The sequence below is a fragment of the Urocampus carinirostris genome, chromosome 1 (assembly GCF_059441175.1).
Source record: "Urocampus carinirostris isolate Australia breed hairy pipefish chromosome 1, RoL_Ucar_1.0, whole genome shotgun sequence".
Classification (NCBI taxonomy): domain Eukaryota; kingdom Metazoa; phylum Chordata; class Actinopteri; order Syngnathiformes; family Syngnathidae; genus Urocampus; species Urocampus carinirostris.
In genome coordinates, this window is record NC_142349.1 from 42,532,636 (window position 1) to 42,560,285 (window position 27,650).

At 40.3% G+C, this 27,650-nt stretch overlaps 2 protein-coding genes and 1 long non-coding RNA gene across 4 annotated transcripts; 2 read left to right on the top strand and 1 right to left on the bottom strand.

The window, feature by feature from the left end:
- LOC148374715 (potassium voltage-gated channel subfamily A member 1-like) lies at positions 1-14,385 on the bottom strand. 2 transcript variants are annotated; one of them, XM_088340140.1, is made up of 4 exons: positions 14,211-14,385; positions 7,343-7,503; positions 5,477-6,162; positions 1-2,177 (listed from the first exon to the last, which is right to left on the bottom strand). In XM_088340140.1, the coding sequence occupies exons 3-4, from the start codon at positions 6,152-6,154 to the stop codon at positions 1,311-1,313; spliced, it is 1,545 nt and encodes a 514-aa protein (XP_088196266.1). In that variant the 5' UTR covers positions 6,155-6,162; positions 7,343-7,503; positions 14,211-14,385; the 3' UTR covers positions 1-1,310. The 2 variants fall into 2 exon arrangements, with proteins under 2 accessions (XP_088196266.1, XP_088196258.1); XM_088340132.1 differs by lacking the exon at positions 14,211-14,385 and having other exon boundaries at positions 7,343-7,529.
- On the top strand, positions 5,402-8,787 carry LOC148374716 (uncharacterized). Its single transcript, XR_015850886.1, has 2 exons — positions 5,402-5,666; positions 8,572-8,787. It is a non-coding gene; the product is annotated as an uncharacterized LOC148374716 (long non-coding RNA).
- On the top strand, positions 11,932-26,731 carry bcat2 (branched chain amino acid transaminase 2). The gene is made up of 11 exons (XM_088340152.1): positions 11,932-12,083; positions 14,240-14,311; positions 15,736-15,936; positions 16,026-16,136; positions 16,210-16,329; positions 17,261-17,424; positions 18,586-18,728; positions 18,981-19,066; positions 22,305-22,445; positions 22,518-22,592; positions 26,064-26,731. The coding sequence occupies exons 1-11, from the start codon at positions 12,066-12,068 to the stop codon at positions 26,103-26,105; spliced, it is 1,173 nt and encodes a 390-aa protein (XP_088196278.1). The 5' UTR covers positions 11,932-12,065; the 3' UTR covers positions 26,106-26,731.
- The last annotated feature ends 919 nt before the right edge of the window (positions 26,732-27,650 follow it).

Consider the following 27,650-nt stretch of genomic DNA (forward strand, 5'->3'; position numbering starts at 1 on the left):
AATACTTCAAGATGGATGTCGATGTTTGATGATGTCACTGCCTTGTCAACTAAAAGCAGACACTAGACGGCCTGATCCTCATATATGCTTCTCAGGTCACGAATTAAAGTCAACAGGCATATTCAGACAAAGAATATTTATTGTCATCAAATCAATCAGCATCCAGTCCTTTGCTATACACCATGACAGTTATCTTTTAATGGCACCTACAACCGCCCTTAGAACCCTACTGTATTTAATCAAAATGAGACTAAACTTCCTTCAATGGGGATGGCAGTGTTGTTTTAAACATTACATCCACTGCCTTAAACGAGTGCAAGTAAATTGAGCACAAATGAACAAAGACACTGTTAAACTAATAACATTTGGCTACCATTACATTATAACAGTGTTAATTATCACTAAAAATGTTAACACTCAGGCTCTCTAGAAATGTAACGTATAGGTACAGGTAATTGGAGAACATTTTCATTAAAAATGGTGTGTCAAATGGAATTCTTTGTATGTGTTTCTTTGTATGTGATGATTTAAAGTTAATTAGATGTGCGGTGGTAGCTTTACAGACACATTTGACAGATATGAGAATAAAGTTTGCCTTTGAGGGGAAAACCATTAAGATTCTAATGACATCCGAACTATGTCAAGAGCCTGCCTTTATCTTGGTAGATTGTGTTTCTTATCAACCTTGCCAATTCTCATTTGGCACTCAATTAGATGACCCAAGAAAATAATTGAATTCTAATGAACTAGTCAAAGAGCAAAAATAGTTGTAAGAAAACCCCTACATACTTTATTTCACTGATTTCTGACTTTAAAGCTGGGGTACAAATCTGCAGTGCTTTATCTTATTTTATCCTATTTTTAGCAAAGCTAAGCTAAAGCGAATGGAGAGTGACATTATGCTTGTCCCCGCATTTTGTTGTTGTTGTTTAATTTCTATTAGAGTACCATTAAAATGCTCAAAGAAGGGACCTGCTTCAAGTACAGTTCACACACCAATCCAAACCCAAAAAAAAAAAGAAAGAGAAATGAAATGAAGAGTTTATTCAAGCGTATTTAAAAAGTGCACATACTTGCACGCCCATCATGAAGGAGCTTGACAGAGGCTGCAATGATGACACATGCTAGAGGTGGCGACCGCGAGTAAAAAAAAAAAGTTCCATATTCTGTCCAGCTCCTCTATAAAAGCACTGCTGGGATAAGTGTTACATCCATGTTCTGGCTGAGAAAAAAACATTGTATTGCTTTCATGACATTGAATGTCTGCTTCCATTGTTTATGTATCATAAAAAACATTCTTCTGTTTGCTTCTAAACTTGAGTGACCAGAGGTTCTCTAAAAAAGTTGACTCCCTCAAGATCTCCATCTTTTTTGCTGTTCCTTTCATAAAGTGGTACGCTTTCCCTTGTGTCCTCAGGCCCTTCATTCGTATCTTCCTCCTCATCTTCATCATCGTCATCCCAGAGAGACGTAGATACGTGATGGTACTCAGTCGTGTCATCCCGCTCCATCTCACGGTGGTAGAAGTAGCTGAAGTTAGACACGATAACTGGCACAGGTAACGAGATGGTGAGCACGCCAGAGATGGCGCACATGGAGCCCACCAACTTGCCACCCACGGTCTCCGGGTACATGTCACCGTAGCCCACGGTCGTCATAGAAACCACTGCCCACCAGAAGGCCTCAGGGATGCTGGTGAATGCCGTTTCCGGTCGATCTACCTCAGCAAAGTAGACTGCGCTGGAGAATAAAATGACTCCAATGAAGAGGAAGAAAATGAGAAGGGCAAGTTCTCGCAGGCTGGCCTTCAGCGTCTGGCCCAGGATCTGGAGACCTTTGGAGTGTCGGGACAATTTGAAAATCCTAAATACCCTCACAAGGCGGATGACTCGAATGAGGGCAAGTGACACGGAAGGCTGCGTCCCTTTGTCTTTGGCCAGCTCTGTGCCCAGTGTGACAAAGTAGGGAATGATGGCGAAAAAGTCGATGGTGTTCATGACATCTTTAAAGAAGCGTATCTTGCTGGGGCAGCAACTGAAACGAATAATGAGCTCAAAAGAAAACCAGCAGATGCAAATAGTTTCCACAATAAAGAAAGGGTCTTGGAAGGGGATGAAGACCGCAGAGGTTTGGAGGGTCTCGTTATTGACAGTTGAGTGAAGAACGCTGCTGAATCTCTGAAACACAAACGAGTGACCCTGCAATTATGCACTAGGATTAAAGTAAAATAGAAAGTAGTGGAACGTATCAAGAGTACCTGACATTTTACACAATCTTAGTTACAGCATTGATTTCCTATTGAAACAATACTTTCAAATGTTTTTTAGCAAGATCAGTACTTAAGTCAAGGATGATTTTATTTAGTCTCAGGGAATTGGATATTAAGTTTTGTTAACCAGTTTTGATGTTATTTTTTCATGATTTTGATCTGTCAAAAGTTTCAAACTTTCACCCTTTTGTTCGGTTTCTTTAGTATGGTGTTCTATCTAGGCACAATGTCAATCTATTGGGAATTGGCATAACAGTTGTTTCTATTAACTACCTTGGTGATACTACCATGCAAATCAAATCATGTTTATTTGTATAGCCCTTAATCACAAGAAGTCTCAAGGGGCCGCATAGACTACAGACTAATATTACACGACCCCCTTATCTAAAACCTATAACAAGGAAAAACTCGAAAATCTCAGCATGAAGAAAATGTTTTGAGAAGTGTCTGCACGTGAGGTAATCCCCCTTCTTGGATGACCAGGCTTCAATGAATGATACAAGGGCATCGACAGACAAAATTAAGACGTCATCAACATGGAATATAGGTCATAACAGAATGTCTTGTTTCCAGCTTCATGTTCCAAAATCTTGACTAGGTTTCACAAAGAGCAATCAGGTTAGATTTTGATCACAAATAAGATCATTAACGAGTAAAGCATTGGAAGCAGGCGATCTGATATTCAAAAGACCAAGACAAAACAAGTGGTTTGTCATCACATCAGAACAATCAACATTAACTAAAAATAACTGCTGCTCTGTTTTCAATTGGTCTGCCTTCATTTCCCGCTTGGACTTTCATTTCCCGGTCTATATTTAAAAAGGGGGATTTGAGTTTTGCACCAACACACTCATTTTCTGGGAAAGGGGCAACTTAAGACTTGGCGATAAAAGATGGGTCAACTTCCCTTTGCGGGTTTTTTGTTACAGAATGGCAGCACCTGATGTGTATTTTGGGTTTTCACTTTTTTGTTTTGGCACTCCCAACTGTCTGAACGTTCTTTTTACTGATACACATCAACTCTTGGGGCACCTCGGAAATGGCAGCCTTCCAAGCTAGCGTGTTTACATCAGCCTTCTATCTGCCACTACATTAACACTCCACTTATTGAAACATGAATATTTTGTTTGTTTGTTTGTTTGTACATGATTCAATTGTTTGTTTGTTTGTACATGATTCAAATTGAATCTTTTCTTCCGGCGCCGTCACGAATGGCAGCCACTCCAGCAGCTCCCGTGTTATTTTCGATTGTTCTCGATTGTTCTCAGCTCAGGGATGCTGCTGGAAATGTGAATTTCCCTTCGGGGATGAACAAAGGATCTATCTATCTATCTATCTATCTACATACCATACATACTCTTGCATTTATCATCCCACGGTTATCTCTATGCCTTAGTTAATGTTATTCATTAACAAAGCAGACTAATCAACACATCAACTGTCAAGCCTACCAGCACGGCTAGAAAGTTGTTTGGGAAACTTATTATAGCAATCCTGAAACACCATCCAGCTATGCCCCCTGGGCTAAAAGCTGTAGTGATCTTGTGAGCGCAAACAGATGGGATGTTTAGTGGTAAAAAGGTCAATGTTACGAATATCTATTAACAAGCCAGTCCTTATCAAAGTCCCTAACCAAAATCAGACCCTTAAACCTTGCTCAAGCTCCTACCTTAACCCTAAGTGAAAAATTACATACATCCAACAATCCAAAACTTACCTTCAACCCCAACTATCTGAATCAAACTCTTAAGACAAACTATGAACATGATTAAACTTAACTCTGTACCCTTCACCATTTCAAAATCCTAAACCCTTAACTTGATGCACCTCGGTGACCCTCATGTCATCATCCTGCTGCTTTCTGTGTGTTATTAATACTCATGTCATGTCTGCATGGTTTATCCTTTATCTATATTTAGAGGTCTACATCTCAGAGGGGTAACATGAGCCCTGCCTCGTTTGCTTTCTTTGCTTGGATGCACTTCGCTCTACCGGAACTTCTGGAATAATGTCCCTATCTAAATTTGTTCTCCCATCTTGACTTTGCTCTCAGAACTTGCCTAATGTGATTCTCAGATGATCTTATTAAGGAGTTGAACGCAATTTAAATTCTTGACTCACTTTGCTAATTCTAACCTCTCAGAAATGTGGCTCCTACACAGTTTTTTCTTGAAAGGAGACACCTGTCATCATCTGATATTCCCCCCATGTTCACCTCATTACCACTCTGTTGACACTTAGTTTCAGTCTTAACACCACGGAGTGTTTGCAATGTCAATCCAATTGCTGTGATTTTATTTATTTGTTTTTGAAAACAACTATCCCGTTCAGGATGACCCGCAATCTATCCCTTTGGATCTTAGGCCTGACTACAACCTAGCACAGGAGAATACTACACTGACACGCAGAATACTGAGGCAGAATATTTTGAACTATCAGACAAATTGTGTGTTTTGGGACTTCAACCGGTGAGAATTACAAGTAAATCAGAGAACATGACAACTTCCAGATACACGGATGTATTTCAAATTAAAAACTACTAAGATGTCGATAAACTGAGATCCAAAAATAATTTAGCAAATGACTTAACCTGCACTCTGAATTCATGCTGTAGATCACAAAAAGGACACATTTCCAAATGTATTGATCTCCCAACAAAACAGAGAATTTCGTATGAACTAACTATGCTTAAGTTTGTACAGTGCCTGGTCTATCTCAGTCAAATGTTTGGATTGATCTCTCATCAACCACAACACACGGTGCGTATGCCATGTCAACAGTAGTACTAAAACTTATGAGAATTCTATTGATCGAAGCGATGCAATTATGGACATTGAGATGAAATATGTCATAGTAGATGCTGCACAGTTATCTATGACTACAACAAAACTTATGGATGAGCTTAAAAGTTCATCTTGTGAATTGTTAATGTGCAACTTGCTAAAGTGCTAACCTACCACTGGGTTATAATAAAAAGTGTAGTCGAAAGAAGTAATTGAAAGATTTTAAAATATACATTTGGCGATTTTTGTGTTGATAAAATCAAGAGAAGGTGAATAGATACAACTTTGATATCTCAACTTCTTCTCTCTGTATAAAAAACAAAAAGCTACGTTAACGCTGCAGTTTGGCGAACAAACAATCCAAGATTCATGTTCATCCATATACTGGTAGATCAGAAGCCTGAATTTGAGTGTTACTACATACCTCCCTCTGCTCCTTCTCATTTCTGAACTCAGGTAGCGTCTCCAGGCAGAAGATAAGGATGGAGATGATAATGACCAGGACGCTGACGATGGCAATGATGCGGGCAGCGCTGGATGACTCCGGGTACTCAAAGAGCATCCAAAGGCGGCGCCGTAGCTCCCCGCTGGGAAGAGCTCGCTCTTCTTCCTTGGTAAAGCCCTCATCCTCCTTGAAACGGTCGAGAATGTCTTCTCCCAGCTGGTAGAAACGCAACTCTTCCATAAACACATCCAGCGGCACGTTGGCGGGCCGTCGCAGTCTGCCACCCGACTGGTAAAAGTATAGGATAGCTTCGAAACAAACCCGGCTGCGGTCAAGGAAGATCTCGTTTCGCACCGGGTCGAAGTAGCGCAGTCGTTTCCGGGGGTTCCCAAGTAGAGAATTGGGGAACTGTGCAACAGTTCGCATCTGGGTCTCATACCGCATGCCCGACACGTTGATGGCCAAACGCTCGGTCAAGGCCCGGCCGCTCCTGCATGGTCTACGCCGCTTGTCCCGACTGGTGCGAACACCAGAGGAAAGCACAGCTACGTTTCCACTTGTCTTCTCTTGTATATTGTGTTCATTTTTGGCTTGCTTGTCCTCGTCCTCAGGCAGACGTTTGTCTTTACTTCCTTCGTCGTTGTCAGGGTTTGCCATCTCACGACCTTGAATCACAAGAAAATAATTTTTATGACTCAAAATCTTTTTGATATTCTAACCCACGGCTGTCTGGGTTATTTTTGCCACACCAAAATTAAAATATGCATCACAGGGCTGTTATAGTTAAAAAAAACACATATTTGGACTCACACTAGACAGACACTTGCTCATTTTTACCTCACAGTTTTAACTACAGTATTAGCAAACTTTGGGGGCAGAAAGAGAACTTTCCTTTGTTTTTTTTTCTTATTAAAAGAAAGTATTACTTTGTTGGTTATTGGTGCAAAAGAAGAATGTGGGCATAAGTTGATGTGTTTTACTAAGACAAGAAAGGATTTTGAAGTGAGGTTTATTTTCCAAAAGAAAATTAGCGTGGTCTACAAGCTATTATTAATATGTTTCTGCACGGGAGCAGCACTGTCTATGTTTCTTATGTATAGCTTAAGAGCACTATTAGTTGTTCATTTTCTCTGTATTTGGATCTGTTCACAAGGTCTGCATTTAAATTCAAAATATAACGTATAGGGTTAAATCATTATATATTTAACCCTTTGATCCCCAGGCCATTGCTTGTGGACTGTTGGTGTTTAAAAATTGTGATATATATATATATATATATATATATATATATATATTGAATGTTTGTTGTTCTGTTTTTCAGACAATTAAAATAACACAAATAATTTATTTTGTAAAAAAAAAAAGACGGAAATGGTAAGTAAAACCTTTATTCTGTTTTTATTGTTGGACACCCGCAAAGACGTTTGATGAAAATGTTGTTTGTTATTTTAACTATTATTATTGCGTGCATTTTTTCATTGTTTTGCCTCACTTTTTATTGATCTGACTGTTACCTTACTGTTGTCCATTATTTTGACTATTATGGATTGTTGACATCATTGTTACTATTGGCCATTCATGTTGGTGTTCTTTGATACCCACACCCTTTAGGGCTGATCTGTTTTTTGCAATCCAGGGGATTTCATAAAAAGAAAGGGATTTTGGGAGTACATTTAAGAACAGGTTGAAATTTCTTATCTGAGGGCTTGCTATGGTCCTCTCCTGTCCTCTTGGTAAGTTAAAAACCCATTGATGTCTTCTCTCTTTATTATTTATGTCTACTAAACTATAGACTTATGAAGATCGTAGTTTGAGAATTGCTGGTATTGGTTAAAAGGCTCTTACCTTGCTGATTGCTGAGAATTCAAATGATGAGCATCACACCCACGATCGTTGCCCACTTGTCATGATCTCACAGCTCACCCAATCCTCTTTGGCGGGGCCGCCATCCCCTCTAAAATTCTGTGCACCTGGCTCCTCTGCAGTCCTCCAGTGAGTATGGTTAGCTGAGGTCAGAGGTACCTGGTGTTAATCTCCCATCGGTCAGCGTGTTTGTGTTTCACTTGATGAGGAAGCAACCACACTCGTGGGCTCACCCTCTTACTTTCTCTCCCCCTTCACTCATTTGGAAATGCTGTAAAGTCGAAATTTAATCCTCCAGCTTCTCAAAAGGCCAACTTTGCCCCTGGCTCCTGGCCCGCTTTGCCCCTGGAAATGCCCCCCACACCCCCTACATGCAGGCTCACAGAACACCACCTTCAATATTCTAATAGATAGTTAATCATTCAAAAGTAATACTTCCTTTTTTTCCTAAATGTTTTGGAAGCCATGCTTCTGTAATGGCAGCTGTGGCTATGTATGTAGGTAACTACCACCTACAGTGAGTGGGAATATGTAAGTAAATGAATATTGCATCCATTGTAAACTCGTTGAGTGTCTGGAAAAGCACAATATAAATTTGGTGCATTATTATTTCCTTTTTCTGTAAATTTTGTTTTTTTAAGACGAGTGACTTAATCACATAATTACCAACCAGTTTAATGGAGAGCAGATAATGTTTTATTATTTGATCACTTTATAACAGGAGTCTCAACCTTGCAGGATGATAGTTTGAGCCCCCCGCTCTAATCTGGAAGTTTAATGAAAGTATAATCCACACAAATTATGGATTTGTGTATTCCTGATTGAATTCTGAATTTAAAACGTGTAATCGTGAAGTGCAGGATTATTTTCATTAAGATTAAATACCACATAATTTTGAAATTTATTTTTTTAAATCATATTTTGTAAAGATTTTTTTAAAGGATACGTGGAATGTGAGAACCTTGGGAGTTTCAAACAAAGCTTTTCGTGTTAAAAAACCCGATTTAGCCTAACCTCACCCAGACCTTTACTCCAGTAATTTGAGTCTGAGACCCGCGCTTTATAATATTCAATGAGGATTGTGCAATCTCAACGGAAGTTTTTAAATCGAGGCTTAAGACACACTTCTATTCCAAAGCTTATGATTGATGCCCACCTCATATTCTGAATTGCCCTGTCTTTTTCCGACTGCCTGCCTGGCTGATACGAAGGAGAAAGACGATTTGAGATGAGTCAGCGGACCAGCTTTTGACCCGAAGCATGTCAACCCCTGCATTTACCAGCTGCCAGAGATGGGAAGCTGCGTCGTGGCCGTCATAGACTTTCTGGACTAGTTTACAGGCTTGGGGCGTTGTTGGTGTCATGCTCTTTCTGGACATCTTCAACATTTTACCTAATGTTTACTATTCTGTGTACAGTAATGCTAATTGTAATTCACCCTGGTCAATCCTGGAAGGGGGATTACCACATGTGAGGTCCTTTCTCAAGGTTTCTCTTTTTTCCTCACACTGAGGTTTTTGAGTTGTTCCTTGCCCGCATGCTGGTTTAAGATCAGGTAATTGTGAAATTTTGTAATTGTAATCCTGTGCAGTCCTGTGTGACATTTTGGTGATTAAGGGCTATATAAATAAATGTGACTTGACTTAACTTGACTTGCCTCTGCAATTAGAGGGATTGAAGAAAATCGTGACAAATAATGTAATATATTATGTGTCCACCAGAGAGTAACAAACCCTAAAGCACAACAGATTCCCCAAACGTAATTTGGGATTCCTGATTGGTTTCATCCAACGTGGTTCGTTAACTTCGTGAATACCTCGAGAAAAAAAAATATAATAATAGTAACCCCAGTTTTGATCCAAATGGCACGAAGTGGGGTTTGCCGGTGTGAATAGTGCAATTCATCATTAGAATTCACTTGGTGGCATTTCTACCAAGACACTTACATTTTTTTAATCATTCTCTAAATATTGATAATATGATTTGTAAAACTAAATATTGACTCTTAAATTTGGAAACTTCTTTTCTGGTTTGAAGCCATGTTCCTCAAAACTTTTCCTTGATCTTAGATTGAATCCTCGATTGTTTACAATACCAAAAAGGGTAAAAATAAAAGAAAAAACTACTCATTAAATAGCAATTAGTTGCTGCTAAAAGTGAGAGTCAAAAGGAATGCTTAACCTGCAGGTCTTCGTGGTTGCTTTTATTAGATCCAAACAAAGGCCTATATAAAGGGTGCCGGTTTTTCTGGTGGGGGCTGTTTCTTCAAAGATTTTTTTTCCCACCGTCCAAATCTTGTACCTCGTTCTTGTTCAAATATTAGTGTGGGAACGGGAATTCTTTTAGTAAAATATGGTATAAGTAAATATATAACTTCTAAACGCCAAATGTGATATTAATGATAAAAATATTGTTATGTCAAGTTCATACTCGGGTAAAAAACTGAAATGGAGCAAGACAGCTGGATTAAAAAAATAAAAGCCATATAAATAGCCGGACCCAAAACTAGATGGCTAGCTAGAAAGGAGGCCAAGATTTAGCTTGATGACTAGTAAAAGAGATCAATTGTTAGCTCATTAGCATGCAAAATAATGCAACAAGCTAGGTAGATAGCTTTCTAAATAGCTAAAAATGTAGGGAGCCAGCTAGCTACAAAGCTTAAAAAAAAGCACATTGTGCTTGCCAATGTTAATACGTGACTCCTGCACACAAGCAGTAATGTTGTTGGTGTCAACTTCCACTCACGCACTTCATTATTTACGACGGAAAAAGAACAGACAGTGCCACTCGACAAACAATCTCACACATCAGAATAGTAAATATAATCAGATTGATTTGGATAGCTCTTTTCACTCAATGAAATCAAACTCGATGTGCTGCATAAAACATTTAATAAAACCAACAAACAATAAATATGAATACTAGCCATGCTGAAAAGAATTGTCTTCCGTTTCCTCATACCGTGCAAATAACTATCTTTGACATTCTCCCATTGGACAGAATACAGTAGTTTAAAGCCAGAACATAAAACTCAACCTATGCCTGTGTCAAGTCAAGTCATGTTTATTTGTATAGCCCTTAATCACAGTCTCAAAGGGCTGCCCAGACCACAGATGATTGCAAACCACAGACAATTATTACACTATCCCCTGATCTAAAACCTACACGAGGGCAAGGAAAAACTCAAAAAAAACTCAACATGAGGAAAATGAAGAAACCTTGAGGAGGGACCACACATGAGGTAATCTCCCTTCCAGGACGACCAGGCTGCAATGGATGTTGCAATAACCATAATACACAGATATTGTCGACATAATAGATAGGTTATTCATACACTTTAGAATATAAATTGGTTTTGAGGTCATCAGATTGAACCTTCTTGTGTGGAGTTTGCATGTTCTCCTCGTGCTTGTGTGGGTTTCCTCAGGGCACTCCGGTTTCCTCCCACATTCCAAAAACTTGCATGTCAGGTTAATTGGCCGGTGTTGTGCCCAAATCCGACTCCCGTACAGAATCCTCCCCTCCTCGCGTGAACGTGCATTCTGCTGCGCTTCCAACAAAAGCGATCGTATTCTATATAAAACGCTTATTAAAACAATAAAGCAAGCTAATTATAATAATTGGGAGATCCGAGTCTATATGACGCGTTTATTTAAACATTAAAGCGCGATTGGGCAGCACGGCGGCGCAGTGGTTAGCGCTTGTGCGGCACAGTTCATGTCATGGGAACCTGTCGTGGTTCAAATCCAGCTCCAGACTTCCTGTGCGGAGTTTGTATGTTCTCCCCATGCTTGCGTGGGTTTCCTCCGGGCACTCCGGTTTCCTCCCACGTTCCAAAAACATGCATTTCAGGTGAATTGGCCGGTCCAAATTGTCCCTAGGTGTGAATGAGCGAATGAGTTGTCTGTCCCTGTGTGCCCTGCGATTGGCTGACAACCAGTTCAGGGTGTCCCCTGCCCACTGCCCGGAGATGGCTGGGATGGGCTCCAGCCCCCCGGCGACCCTAATGAGGATAAGCGGTACGGCTAATGAGATGAGATTCTACAAAATGCGTTTGTTAACGCGGATGAAAGTCACCAACGTCAATGTACGCTTGGCACAACACCGGCCAATTAACCTGACATGCAGGTTTTTGGAATGTGGGAGGAAACCGGAGTGCCCTGAGGAAACCCACGCAAGCACGAGGAGAACATGCAAACTCCACACAAGAAGGTTCAATCTGATGACCTCAAAACCAATTTCTATTCTATAGTGTATAGTCGGATTTGGGCACAACACCGGTCCAAATTGTCTCTCAACTGGTTTACTTTGCTTACATTTGAATTGGTTCCGTTTTGGGGAGTGCGGAAAGGCTGGTGCTGGTTTGGGGGGAAATTCTTGAATGAATACCAGCACCCGCCCCTTTATCAGCCAATTGGGTATTACTTCTACAAATTACAGCCAATCAAAAGTGATGCCCGGGTCGCTCCCTCTTAGCACTTCTAAAATGGTTAAACAAAGAAACACATTACCTAACTCCTAAATTATTTTCACATTGAACACTCATGTTTCAAAGCAGAATTTTACCCCTGATCCTAACATATAACAAACAGGAAATCATCTATGACTTAATAATGCTCACGAGGGCGTGACGCAGATGAGCGGAACCGTCGCTTATTTGTTTCCGTACGAGTAAATAATCACTGAGCACACAGCAAGAGCGGAGATGGCAGCTTTCCGATTGGTGAGTCCAAAGGCGAGCAATGTCGTTTGTTTACATTGTCGAGTTAATGTCTCACTCAGAGCGCACCGATAACTTGCAAATACAGATTAGGGAGATCAATGGCGTTTGAATGACGACACTTAACCTCCCGGGTCCCACCAAAGCGATGCCTGGCTGTAAAACAAGAAAACGGATATCGAACCGAATCCTAGTTTCTTACGTGGAAATGGTTGCCAAAAGGCTCACAATTTACTGCTCGGTGACACTAACAATGCAATTGGCAAATATTCGGCGTATTTTAACACACATTTGTATTGTACTACAGACCACTCGGTTCAGTCTGTTGAATAGTGGAGTAAAGCCATGCAGACCAGTCGATTAAAATGCAGCAGAATTCCCATCCTGCTTTATAAACGTCTCATTTGATCATTTTCCCAGTTGCGATAATTCAATCTAAGCGCCAACGTCTCTGAAACCGAATAATCTGTCGATTGTTACTGACATGACTTTCTACGCTAATTCTATTTTTTCTTTCAATTTTCCACAATAATGCCCTTCACCATGAAATGTGTCACTTTCAAAAGACGACTTTGGTATTTTAAACCGTGCTATCGTTTTATGCGCGTGAATGCAATACTAATCCATATTGCGTCATACACACAGGTTGCGGTCACGAATAAATCGGATCATTTCCTAGATCGAGGGCAGCACGGCGGCGCAGTGGTTAGCGCGTGCGCGGCACAGTTCTGAGGTCATGAGATCGAACTTCCTGTGTGGAGTTTGCATGTTCTCCCCGTGCTTGCGTGGGTGTCCTCCGTGCCTTGGGAATGTCTGTTTGTGTGTTGAGAAAAGTGCGTAATAATATTCCACATAGTTTTGTAACCTGTACGCCAGCGCAGTGTATGTAGTTCATTGATCTTGTTATTAGATGTGGAATGCGCCGCTTGAGGTGTCCTTTAAAACTTGACCGTTAAATACTATTAAGTGTGTGTTCAAAATGTTTAACATGGTTCAAAGAACTCTCATGCTTTATTTTTCCTTGCACCTGTCTGCTTTTATCTTATTTTTAGGCAGAATTGTTCGGGGCGGAACACATTAGAGGGGAGTGTTGGATTTCAATCTATAAGCACAAAAACGGCGAAAGTAATTAAAGGCCTGCTTTTAGTAAAGTCCAAACGCCCCGAAAAAAAATAGTTGATTTGAACACGTAATTTCATGCAAACACTGAACTGGCTGCCTAAGGCGGCATCGCTTTAAGCCTGGAGATGGCGCCAGAGAGTAGTAAAGTTTTCAAATCCCACACAGACTTTTATTACACCATCCCCTGATCTAAAGCCTAAATTCTGTTTCATTGTTTATTTGTCTATAAAAGGAACATTTCATCCATCTGGTTTTGAAACACACAAAATATAAAAATAATTCAATTTACTTTCAAATAAAAAAAATTGTGAAAACTAGTAATAGTAAAATAATATCTCCCTTTTTTAAGGACTAAATTTGATCATTTGTATTGAAAAACTCAATTCTATCGTGTTTCAACGGACATGTTTTAATGCAAGCTTTGGCGACATTCAGTGGACCTATTGAAAAGGACATGCAATTATTTGACTGGAAAGAAGCGGCCGTTTTTTTTTTCCTTGTGCTTCTCTCAGTATTGTCTCGTGGCCCAGATCAAATTTGTTGGCGGGCCTGATACAGCTCCCGGGCTGTAGCTTGGTGAACTCTGGCTGAGAAATTTACCCAAATTACACTATTATTATTATATAATAGTGCAATGGAAAGTAGGGCTATAAGATTAGCAGCAACAACAAAAATCCCAAAGAAGTCGCAAGATATATATTTTCATAGCTTTCCGTGCTTGTTTAGGGTGGTGATGGCCCTGGGAAAGAAACTGTCTCCCTCCGGGCCTGTTTGTCCTTGTTTTAAGGGACCTGTATTGTAGATCTTATTCTTCGAAAAGTTAACTGAATTATGTGATTTTATCACGTTTACTTTTTGACCATGGTTATATGCACGTGATTCTGTGTATTTCTATTTACAAGGAAGTGTGTCACGTTTCTATTTACAGTCCAGTGTGACGCAGGCACTCTGATTGGTCAGTGCCCCGCACGCCCACAAGTAAGCTGTTTAAGGCACAAGCTCGCTCACCTCTTCTGACTTGTGTTTGCGTTTATCAGGTGGTCAAGGGAAGATGGAGTCAGGCCCTTCCCGTGGCCTTGGCGCCACGCCGCCTCGCCAGCTCCTTCAAGGTAACACGGCGCAAAGCATCATGGGAACGTTTGATGTGTCCACTATCTGACGTTCTGCTTTTCCTTGGCGCTTTCTCCCCGCTTGTTTAATTCTTCCTATTTGAAGGACTTTGGAATGTGTCAAACGTACAAGGGCCACACTCTAGAAAACGACAAGAACCAAAAACACCACACAAGTAAATGAATCATCAAAAACGAGTTTGAATAATACACTAAAAATTGGCTTCATGACACAAAGAGGTTGTACATTTCAGGCCAAAAACAAAGTTAAAGTGAAATTAGTACAAGTAAGAATTCAAAACTATTTTTCCCCACCATTCTTTCTTTATTTTAAATCAAGATATTAAACAAAACAGGATTAAAAGGAATTTCACACCCATGTGTGTATTTTAATTCTGTGATTTGACATAATTTTGCATTTTTTTTTTTTTATATAGCGCTTTTCAAGTCAATGATTTCCCAAAGCGCTTTACAATGTGCTCCACATTTCCCAATAGCGGCCTTGCAGCCATGTAAGGCGCTAACCTGCTTATTGGGGGTAGTAGGGGTTCAGTGTCTTACCCAATACAATTGTTGTTTCCTACTGCTATTTAACAAGTACTTAAACGGTCTGTTTAAAATGTGTGTTTTCATGAGATTAACAGTTTGGACAATTGTATCAAAGCACAAAGCATAAATTAGTGTCTTATTCTGAAAATATAAAACTTACTTCCTGACTTGTTTTCCTAAAACATTTTTAGATATAAATGTACATGTATAAAATACCCTATTTTTGGAGGGTGTCTCTTAAAATGCTGAAAACACAGAACAAGGTTTCAGCTGTGCAGACACGGCGGCTGAGTGGTTAGTGCCTCCGTGGCACAGTTTTGGGGTCATGAGATCGAACCTTCCTGTGTGGAGTTTTCATGTTCTCCCCGTGCTTGCGTGGGTTTCCCCCGGGCACTCCGGTTTCCTCCGACATTCCAAAAACATGCATGTCAGGTTAATTGGCTGGTCCAAATCGTCCCTAGGTAAGAACGAGCGAGTGAATTGTCTGTCTCTTTGTCCCCTGCCCACTGCCCAAGGACAGCTGGGACGGGATCCAGCGACCCTACTGAGTATAAGCGGTGCAGATAATGGATGGATGGATGGATGCGTTTTAGCTGCATTTCTTCACTATTGTTCTACTTGAAGCCATTTTAGGAACAAAATTACACAAATATACAACCCCTTTGAGCATTTCCTTATTTTTTTGTCTATATATTTTATATTCTATTTCTAATTTGGCCTTGAACATGTTGTTGTAAGTTTATTTCTCAGAGCGTGCCCCTTTTACTTCTCCCTAATGTGACGTAATTGTCGTAATATACAAAAAAGAGACTCAAGCGCATCTGCGTGGCAATCATTGTCATTATGGTTCCGGCAATGGCGCGCTGCCGTTTTAGGCCGCCGACCTGAGTGTGGAACGCAACCCCAAAAGCGCGCCAAAGCCCGACCCGTCCACGCTCGTTTTCGGGAAGCAGTTCTCGGACCACATGCTGACCGTGTACTGGTCGGCCGAGGCCGGCTGGGACGCGCCCCGAATCAAACCCTTTCAGAACCTTTCCTTGCATCCGGCCAGTTCCGCTCTGCACTACTCCATTGAGGTCAGTAGCCGGTGGCCATTTGTCAACACCCTCTGAACAGCAATAGACCCATTGGCATCAGTTTAAAATGACTGTTTTTGTCGCGCCAGCTGTTTGAAGGCATGAAGGCGTTCCGCGGCGTAGACAACCATGTGCGTCTCTTCCGGCCCATGCTCAACATGGAGCGCATGCACCGTAGCGCTGCCCGCAGCTGCCTGCCCGTAAGTTCAACCCCCCTTGCAGATACATTGGCACATCTTTAGACGATTGAAACCGTATCTGACGGTTTTGCAGACGTTCGACAAAGGAGAACTGCTGGATTGCATCAAAAAGCTGGTAGAGGTGGACCAAGAGTGGGTCCCGTATTCTCTGGATGCAAGTCTCTATATCCGGCCCACCTTTATTGGTATCGAAGTGAGTTACTGCATTTTTCGGACTATGAGGCACACCCCAAAAATGGAAATTGAAATTTAAACATGCGTACCTTATATGCGGACAAAATTGGAAACGTGTCACCATATTTGTGGAATTATTGATCATTTCAAAAACTAATGAACCAATTGCATAACAATGTGGCAATGGTAATCAAACTGGATGCTTGGGAATCTGAACCCGGATCGCGGCATCGGATCCTGTCTACTGGACTGCTAGAGATGCAGATGATAGATGAAAAGATATCAGTTCTTATCGCATTGTCACACTATTTTTAGTCAGGGTACCAGATATGTTGGAGAAATGAGAAAACAGAAAGTGATTTAACATCTTTTGTTTCAATTTCTATCAGCTCAAACCAAGCGTTATAAGAGACAAACATCATGAATATGTGCGGCCATGCATTTATTTATATATTTCCGGACAACTGAATTACTTCCCACATTTCTTTTCTCTTCATCCAGTTCGGAATCTCTTGCATTTTGTGAAGACTTTACGTTGGTGATATTTCAGTGGTTCCCGACCTTTTCTGTACCAAAGACCGGTTTAATGTCTGACAATATTGTTGCGGGCCTCATAATGACATCAACAATTTGGTACCCTGAACAAAAGTTCTGTGATGATGAGATACAACGTAATGCCATTTAATGTTTGCCTGTAGATCCATGTGCATTCAATTCTCAATGTATTTAATGTTATGCAATTGTTATCAGTGATGTATTCCTACAGCTCAATCTAAGCACAAAACCCATTCTTTATATATTATGTGCGACTCTAGCCCTTGCTGTGGTTTTAATTCCATGCGCCTTGCAGTCCAGTGAGTCTCATATATTAAGGGTAAAAGAACACAAAAGACCCTGTTTTTGGAGAGTGCGTCTTAAAATGCTGTATTTCTTCGCTGTCGTACTTGAAGCCATCGCTAGGTGTGACCCGGGCCAGCCAAGCCTTGCTGTTCGTAATCCTGGGCCCAGTGGGGCCGTACTTCGCCACAGGCTCCTTCAACCCGGTCTCGCTGCTGGCCGACCCGTCATTTGTGCGCGCCTGGAAAGGAGGAGTCGGCGCCTACAAGATGGGAGGGTGAGTTAAAAGTCGTCTTGCTTTGGGGCCAGCCAAATAATTTGATTCGTTTATAGCAGACCTGGGCACTCCGGTCCTGGAGGGCCGCATGTTCTGCATGATTTTTGAGGTTTCTCTGATCCAATACAGGTGATTCCAATCACCAGTATCGTTAACGAGCACTTGCTAGCTTGCTAACGAGGTTATAATTTGTATCACCTGAGTTAAAGAAGAGCAAACTTCAAAATCTGGCAGGACGTGCGGCCCTCCAGGACCGGAGTGCCCAGGTCTGGTTTATAGTATAGTAGACACTCAAAATAAGGAGAGAAGACATCAATTCATTTTGAACTTGCAAGGAGAGGAGGAGGGGACTGAACAAAAAAAGTTCACGGTGCAAATTCCCGAATCTGTCCTTTTATTTTTATTAACTTTGTAAGACCCCAAAAGAGCAGTTCAACGTCATATGCACGACGAATACATGGGCGTTAGATTTTAGTTGGGATTAAAAGTTACCAAAATCAGCCCATTGCTCATATAATTTTTTATCATATTTATATTGTTACCATTTTCATTTGGCGGGTTGGATTAAGAAGTCTGGTTGCGTTGGCCCACAGGCCTTGGTTTTCCCAACCATAATGTAAACGGGAGAAAGGAATAACGGTCAAAAAAATGAACAACCATGGAATCCATGCAACGTTTGCAGACGACATTGTATCATAAACATTATTTGTGAACTTTTATAATAAAAAGAAATGGTTTAGTAGGGTTAGGTTTGTGTCCACTTCATGCAAGTTATTTATGCCACAAACGCTAAACTTATCTCATGAAGAGTAATATTTATAATAAAATATATAATGTAATAATGACGTATACTTTTTAAAATCTATATTTATTGATTTAATAAAATCAAATAATTTACATTTAAAATTTAAAATAATAAAAGAAATGAGGTAGGTTTGACTCATGAGTTATTGAAGTGTCCTTGGGCAAGACACTAAACCCCTAATGCCTCAGATACGCAGGTAGGAGCCTTGCATGTGGTGTGGGGAAAAGGCAAGTGTGAAGCACATTGTAAAGCGCTTTGGGAGATCTTCAGTGACTTGAAAAGTGTTCTATTAATGCAGACCATTTCCCATTTAATGGCTAACATACTGCATATTTTAAATGGCGCACCCTCTGCAGGAACTACGGACCGACCATCGCCGTTCAGAACGAGGCAGTTGAACGCGGCTGCCAGCAAGTTCTTTGGTTGTACGGCGACAACGAAGAGATCACCGAGGTCGGGACCATGAACCTCTTCATCTACTGGACTAATCAGAATGGCGGTACGAACACACCACAGGGCAGATCATCCGGGTCATGTCGCCGATACGAGACAATAGAAAAGAAATCAACGTTACGTTAAAGAAGTTTGTCATTGGTCTTCGCAAAAAGGCAGACGAGCTGTCGCACCAGGCATCTAGTTGAATGTTCAAAAAAAAAGTTCTGTTCACATGAGACTTATTAAGTAGCTCGCATACGTTACTATAGAAAAGTTAACTGCGTGTTTCATGTCATTGATTGTGACGTTTGTGTAGAGAAAGAGTTGGTAACGCCGCCTCTGGACGGGATCATCCTACCCGGAGTCACCAGACAGTCTCTTCTGGACCTGGCAAGAACCTGGGTGAGTATTTCCTCATTGCCTCATTTTAATGTCTTTTGCCTGTATGATGAACTCAAAGGCGATTTCCACACACTGTTTTTATCATTTTTACATGATATTTGTAACGTAAATCTTATGCAGGTAACAATATGTATATTGTTGCCGTTATTGTTAATATTCCACTCATGCGAACATTAGAAGAAAAAAAAACCGAAGAAATCTGTTTGTATTAGCAGTGACATACAGTGAAGAAAATAAGTATTTGAAAACCCTGCTATTTTGCCGATTCTTCCACTTAGAAATCATGAAGGGGTCTGAAATTGTCATTGAAGGTGCATGTCCACTGTGAGAATGATAAACTAAAATGAAAAATCCAGAAATCAGAATGGATGATTTTTTTTAACAATTTATTCGTGTGATACAGCTGCAAATACGTAATTGAACACCTATGCATCATCTAGAATTCTGACCTTGAAAGAGCTGTTAGTCCGCCCATTAGAAGTCCACCTGCACTCCACGTATCATCCTGAATCAGATGCACCTGTTTGAGGTTGTTAGCTGCATAAAGGCACCTGTCCTCTCTATAAAATAAGTAAGACTTTATCTTTTAACATAGCAAAGACCAAAGAGCTGTCCAGAGACAAAATTGTACACCTCCACAAGGCTGGAAAGGGCTACGGAGCAATTGCCAAGCAGCTTGGTGAAAAAAGGTCCACTGTTGGAGGAATCACTAGAAAATAGAAGAAGCCAAACATGACGGTCAATCTCAGAGTGGAGCCCCATGCAAGAATTCACCTCGTGGGGTCTCAATGTTTCCAAGAAAGGTTAGGAATCAGCCCAGAACTACACGTCAGGAGTTGGTCAATGACGGGAAAAGAGCTGGGACCACCGTTTCCAAGGTAATACACTAAGACGTCATGATTTGAAATCATGCATGGCACGAAGGGTTCACCTCCTTAAACCAGCACATGTCAAGATAATACAGAGGAGTCACGGGAGAAAGTTTCGTGGTCGGATAAGACCAAAATATAACTTTTTGGTCATAATTCGATGAAGCGTGTTTGGAGGAAGAAAAACATACTTAATGTGAAGCGTGGGGGTAGTACCATCATGCTTTGGGGGGGTTTCTCTGTACATGGGACAGAACGAGGGCACTGCATTAAAGAGGGGATGACTGGGGCAGTGTATTGTGAGATTTTGGGGAACAACCTCCTTCCCTCAGTCAGAGAATTGAAGATGGGTCACGACTGGGTCTTCCAACACGACAACGACCCGAAGCACAAAGCCAGGAAAAATGAGAGGTGGCTCCGTAAGAGGAATATTAAGGTTCTAGCATGGCCAAGCCAGTCTCCAGACCTGAACCCAATCGAAAATCTTTGGAGGGAGCTCAAACTCTGTGTTTCTCAGTGACAGCCCAGAAACCTGACTGTTCTCAAGAAGATCTGTGTGGAGGAGTGGGCCAAGATCCCTACCGCAGTGTGTGCAAACCTGGTGAAAGACTACAGGAAACTGTTGAACAAAGGCGACTGTACCAAATATTAACATTCGTTTTCTTAGGTGTTCAAATACTTATTTGCAGCTATATCACACAAATTGCATTCAGGGTTGGGTAGGGTTACTTTAACTGGATTACTTTCAATTACTTTTGGATTACTCCAATACCAAATATGCTTATAAAAGACAAAAGAAACTAAAAATGAATAAAACTATGACTCTCAACACGTGGTATGCTTTCTCTCCTGGCTTTGATCTCTTTGATCTCCGGCAAAACGAACATAAAATGCGACAGAAACAAAATGAAAATAAATCCAAACAGCTTGCCAACATCATTTTTGCCGTTCCATGTATTCCGTTACTCCCCAAGCCTGCACAAAATTTAGTAATTTTAGTCATATTTGTTTTATTTTATCTTTTATTGGCATATTTGGTATTGGAGTAATCCAAAAGTAATTGAAAGTAATCCAGTTGAAGTAACCCTACCCAACCCTGATTGCATTGCATTGTGATCTCTGGATTTTTTTTTTTTTTTAGTTTCTCTCTCACAGTTGGCATGCACCTATGGTGAAAATTTAAGACCCCGCTACGATTTCCAATTGGGAGAAATAGCGAAATAGCAGGGTGTTCAATTACTTATTTTCTTCACTGTAAATATACACATATATATATATATATATATATATATATATATATATATATACCTTGAATTCTGGACTTCAGAGCACACCTGTTTAAAAGACACATGCGCAATTGAAGAACAAAACTTTATTTAATATTTTCTCCATTATGTGTTAACAATGCCTATCTGTTTTATCAAAGTTGTTCATGGCAAACACATTAGGTAGGGGAATCAGGTCGTGGTCATGCTCATCCCTGCGTGTTTTGTCTTTATTCATTAGTGTCGAACGAAAAGTAAGCAGATGCCTGCTTCAAGTACGATCCAAACGCTAAACCGAAGCCCTAGAGGAATGGAAAAAGAAGAGTTTATTCGAGCTCGTTAATAAAAATGCAAATACTTGCACCCGCATCAAGAGGGAGCTTGACAGAGGCTGCAATTCTGGCACAAAGCAGGCAGTGATGGGCATATGAGTAAAACAAGTTCCAAAATTCTCCAGCTTTTTTCAAACGTACATTAAAAATTCACGTCCATTCCTTACCTTTGGCTGCGGAACACCATCGGCGCCTGCCTCTGCAAACCTGATGCCCTTTTCAGCCGCGTCTTTCAGTTCTGCTCTGATTCGAATCATGGGACCATTCAACAATTACAAAGACGAGCCCATATTTACTGCTGTGCGCAAAGAAAATGAGGAAATTACCCAAGTAAATCTTAACCAGATCGTCACAATTACCTGCCAGGTATGAAATGGGCACCGCAGACGCAGATATTCCTAATGATATCCATGATCCAGTCCGTTATTTTAAATGCTTTCAGCCACAGGCTCCTACAATGGTTTTGAAAAGGCGTGTTTCCTCTGGGAATGGCCAAAATTTTGTGGACCTGTACCCACAACAGCTGGGCATGTTGTTTTTGTAAATTGCGAATCTCAAAGAGCAACGCGACATACAAATCTTCTCTCGCTCCATTCGAACTCGTACTGCTACTCCTGCCGTTTTGGGTGAACAATGTGCCTACCTTCTGTGGTGGTGACATATGCTGGGAAGGGTTTTGTAGATCAAATAAATCTGTGTTTATGAGCTTTTGCCCTGATTTAGTGAAATGAATGACCAATAACCGACATGATTGGGAAACGTACGCACGCAGGACGAGTTCAAAGTGACCGAGCGGACGATGGGCATGAAGGAGCTGTTGGATGCGCTTCATGCCGGCCGTGTGCTGGAGGTTTTTGGTGCCGGTACCGCCTGTGTAGTGTGTCCTGTGGGCAGCCTGCTCTATAAAGGCCAGGTGCGTTTGTTTATTTTGTCTGAGCGCCCCCTTGTGTCCTTGTAAAACACTGACCTAAAAATCCTTGCTCAGACACACCACATCCCAACCATGCAGAACGGACCTGACCTGGCCAAGAGGTTCTACAAAGAGCTCACTGACATTCAGGTGAGTTGTCTTTGCTTGAAATCAAAAGCAAACATTTTGCTGATGTTGGTACCGAAATGCATTTTTAATGTATTTATTACGTTTCCTTTTTACAAAGTTGTTGATTTTCAATCAATCAAACTGTATTTGCATAGCACAGGGGTGTCAAACTCAATTTAACTCGAGGGCAACACGATACAACAAACATTCTCTCGGGGGCCGGATTTGTAGATTAAAGAGAAAGAAAAAGAGAGATAAAGAAACAAGAGAAAGAGGGAGGGGAAAAGGAGAGAGGGCGTGACAAAGAAAGAAAAAAGGGAGAGAGCATGAGAAACAAAAGAGATAAAAAAGAGAAGTCGTGAGAGAGGGAGAAAGAAAGGCGGGAAGGAAGAAATAAAAAGACAGAAGGAGAGAAAACAGAAAAGAAAGCGCGAAGGGTACGAAGAGAGAAAGCGAAAGACAGAAAAGGAGGTTAGAGCAAAATAAGTTAAAAAGACACAGAAAGAGACAAAGAGCAACAAAGGAAGAGAAAAGGAGAGAGAGTGAAAGAGACAGAGAGTTTGAGAAAAAGGGTGGAAAAGAAAGAGAGAGAGAAATAAATACGAGTACAGTGTCTTTGTTCGAGGCACCTGGCTTTGGCAACATCAAGTTGACATATTTCAACCTGCAGCTTGTTTTTCTCTTGCGCTTCTCTGAGTGTTGTCTCGTGGGCTGCCTGTTTGACATCTGTGGCATAGCACATATGAGGAAACGAATTGCAACTCAAAATGCTATATAAAAATAATAAGAAGTCATATTTGTTTTATTTTCAACCGGAAAAAGTACAAAAATCAAACGGACAAAAAAAAATGAATCATTGCACAAAACGCCTTTCCCTTTAAACGTCAACTAAGCGATGACTTGAATTTGAACTAAGTTTCTCTGGTGTTGAAAGCTGGGGTGTTAATTCTCCTTGGATTTTTAAGAACCAACTACTATATGGGACGACAGAAGCTCCCTTATTTCTGAACATTCGAGATGCGAAAAACGTTAGATACGAACATTTTTTTCGGCATGTGGAAAAATATCCGGACATTGCTGTTAGATTTTGTATTGTCTGCACCTTTTTCCGAGTAGAGGACTGTACTGTAGTACTTCTTTCCGCCGCGTGGCGCTGTGAGATGTCACCCAGCATCCACCTCAGGAGGTAGAGCGCTCGTCTTGGGATCAAAAGATCGCAGTTCGAATCCCGGCTCCTCCGGGTTACATGTCGAAGTGTCCTTGGGTAAGACACTGAACCCCTAATACCCCCAATAAGCAGGTTAGCGCCTTACATGGCTGCACGTCCGCTATTGGGAAATGTGAAGCACATTGTAAAGCGATTTGGGAAGTCATTTACTTCAAAAGCGCTATATAAATGCAGATCATTTCATTTCATTTTTCACCCCGAAGAAGAAATCTGGCTTTTATTTCCTAGTTTGTGTGTAAACACAATGCACTGCATCTCTAGCACGCCAAGAACTGACAATTTTATTGGTATCTCCTGCATCCATTCCATATGGTTGGTGTGAAGTGTAAAGAAGAGGCGAGCCCTTTCTTTCGAAATGAAAGTGGAATAAGAAAGCTTGATGCGGTTGAGAAAATGGTCGGAACGCTTTTTTAATACTTTTTACCACGGAGGAGGACCTCTTCAAGCGCATCTTCCAAAAGTAAGTTAAACTTAACTTTATGTATCTTTATGGAGCATATCATTTTATGAAATGTTTCATTTTTAGTACAAAACAATACAGGTTACGTACACAAGCCTTAAACATACTTATCTAAACCTTAAACATACAAAATAAGGCACTGAAGCAACTTACGAACAAATTCAACTTACGAACGATCGTCCAGAACCTAACTGGTTCGTAAGTAGGGCAGTGTCTGTATTTCAGATAAGTGGAGAATATCCTGTTGTGTTTTTTTATTAACCTATACAAATGCGCACATTGGTAAACTGCTCCTCTTTAGTTTGGCTTCACCAAGCATGTTCCTGATAATAGTCCACCCTACTGACAACCAAAATTTCCAAAATCTGTTGCATTTAGTGTCTTTTTGAAATAACTTTGAGTGGGTTTTAACTAGTCAGCACACAATTATTGATCATGTTTGGATCTCTTTCAAAGGGATCATTTTGGAGGCAACGTTTTACTTGGAAATTATGATCGTTTTTGCCATTTGTCTGACCCAGTTTGGGCCAAACCCCTGGCCAAATGATCATGTTTTTTTTAAACGCTATATCAAACTAATGATATGTTTGATACAAAATGATTCAATCTAATTAATTACTAAAATCTTTTAAAGCCACTGTTATCTATCACTAAAACGCGCTTAACTTTTAATAGTTTCGCTTCGTCGCAGATTTTCATCGTGCATTGTGTTCTGCATTCTGATTGGCTAAATCGTCCCGAAGATCGTAGTTGATACGGCCCCGTTGAATGATTCAATCCGGTGCACGATAAATATCTGAGTACCGGTAGGTAAAAAGAAGCGATATACCAAGTTCTATTTTTGTATAAATGCACAACAGATGCTCTTTGACCGCTAGAGGGCAGGAAAGTATATACCCTTTAGTAGGCCCAGTCTCAGAGGTTGATCTAATTTCATGCAATCTTGTCTTATTACCTACGCACTACTAAAATTTAAGGCAACAGTTATATTTTTTCATAGCTTGAGTTTGTATAGCATGTTAAGTCTGTTCAGGTGTAAAACAGCATTCACTCGATTGTTAAAATAAACCAGGTTGGGTAGGGTTACTTTAACTGGATTACTCCCAATTACTTTTGGATTACTCTAATACCAAATATACTAATAAGACAAAAGAAACTAAATATGAATAAAATTATGACTCACAACACGTGGTAAGCTTTCTCTCCTGGCTTTGATCTCCGGCAAAACTAACATAAAATGCGACAGAAACAAAATAAAAATAAATCCAAACAGCTTGCCAACATCATTTTTGCCGTTCCATCTATTCCAAGCCTGCACAAAATTTAGTAATTTTATTCATATTTAGTTTCCTTTGTCTTTGTTTAGCATATTTGATATCGGAGTAATCGAAAGTAATCCAGTTAAAGTAACCCTACCAAACCCTGAAAATAAACCAGGTAACACAATCAGTGTGAAACAAAAAAATCATTTTTGACCATTGTTTGGTTTATGCTTAGAAAAGATTCCCTGTATCCGTGATTATAATAGGTAGGTTAGGCCACTACAGTAGTCTAAATGATAAAGTAGAATACTGAGACACAAAGCTAAAAATGTTGAGATGAAATTCCTTCACTTATCCGGCCCGCCTGAGAAGAAAGTCTGGATCCTGCCCCAGAGCTAAACAGAGTTTGATATCCTTGGGTGACACTGACAATTGTAATAAAACGCTCAGTACCAACATACACTGATTATGATAACAAATGGTAATTTTTAGAAGCCTATGTTCAAATACGAAGATGTGTATTGTTTACCATTTTTTCACAGTATGGACGCAAGGCCAGCGAATGGGCGCCGGTGGTGGCTTAAACTCTGGAGCACGAGACCATAGGATAAACAGTTACATCCCATAATTCCACTTTGGACCACCAGTTATCCCTGCCTTGGCACTCAATCCTTTCCCTACCATATCTAGAACCACTAAATGCACTCCTGCCCATCAGCAGAGACAAGAGATCGGAAGTCTGTGGTCTCGGAGCGGGGACTGGTTGCAACAACATGGCTCCACTTTATAGATTGTAATATATTGATGTGATATATAGCACAATGTTCTTCTTGTCGATGGTGTAGTTGCAGTTCAAAGATGAGATGTTCTGCAGTGCTTTTTAAACTGTTACCGTGGGTGCACGGGAGGGCCAACTTTGCACTCCACTACAGCTAGAACTAGCGAACGCACAAAAAGGCCCAAAACGGAGATTAGAGCAAACATGTGCACTAGGTTTTAACCGTTTTTTATATATTTGTTTATCTGCAAATGAATTCTATGTAAGTAGATGCTGTGTCTTCCGTGTGCTCTCGTCAAGTGCCTGCTGACCGCATCTTGGTCGATCACCGCATTGTCCACTTGTTATTCTCCAGAAATGTCCTTTGTTCCTCTCTCATGTGCTGTTTACGTTTAGTAAACACTATTTTTACATTAAAGTCCTTTGGAGTCCTTCTGTTTTGCTCTTATTTCGAAACAAATACATGAAGACAAATATGAAAATTGTCATTCTGAAATGTATTTAACCATTTTACTTTTCAAAACCGAATTGAAAACTTGAAATCCTAATTGTACTCTAAAACCCTGACACAAATTACGGCCGCAACTGATTTTTTTTAATTGATCAATCTTTCAATTAATGAATTTTTCTATTGATTAATCTGATTTAACACTTTTTAAAATTTCCTCATAATTTCAAATGTTGAATTTGACGGATTAGAAAAACAGTGCACACAGAATATATTAAACTATAAAATAATCCAAGTGTTAAATAACACAAATACAAATGTATGCTATACACATGTAAATGTGTAAGATATTCTTTTCCTACCACTTTACACGAAAATCATAATACATTTAGACTTATACAAAACAAAGAGCAATAAGATTAGGTTGATGTGCAGCAAAAGACATCAAAATATGTAAACCCACTTTACAAAATGTTAACAAATGAGTTCTTTGGGTAAAATCTTTAAATAAAAGATTCCCAACGTGCAAATGATATGTGCTTCAGAATCTGCCCCTTGTGTTTCAACATTTTTCTTTTTAAATTATTCTAGTAAATATTTTTTCTCCTCACTGTTTGCTCAATGGAAAATGGTTAACTTTGTGGTTCGTTTCATGCCAATTTTATTTGTAATAATGCAATGTTCAACAAAGATTTTAAAAATTTAAGATACTTTTATAAAAATGGTGTCAATGAGCCCTCTGCAGTGATTGGCACTGTTTTAAACTGCAAAGTGGCCCATAATTTGTGCAACACGACTAATTGTTGGGGTAATTAGTTGCCAACACTTATCGATTTGTTGTTGCAGCCCTACAACTTATATTAAAGTACCGCTTATCGGATCGCAGGGTGACACAAAACAGGA

Coding starts and splice junctions, on each gene's coding strand:
- LOC148374715 (XM_088340140.1), bottom strand. CDS start 6,154: ATGGCAAACCCTGACAACGACGAAGGAAGTAAAGACAAACGTCTGCCT. Junction 2,178..5,476: donor ATGAGAAGGAGCAGAGGGAG/GTATGTAGTAAC, acceptor TTTGTGTTTCAG/AGATTCAGCAGCGTTCTTCA.
- bcat2 (XM_088340152.1), top strand. Junction 15,937..16,025: donor CTCTGCACTACTCCATTGAG/GTCAGTAGCCGG, acceptor TTGTCGCGCCAG/CTGTTTGAAGGCATGAAGGC. Junction 19,067..22,304: donor TGGACCTGGCAAGAACCTGG/GTGAGTATTTCC, acceptor GTACGCACGCAG/GACGAGTTCAAAGTGACCGA.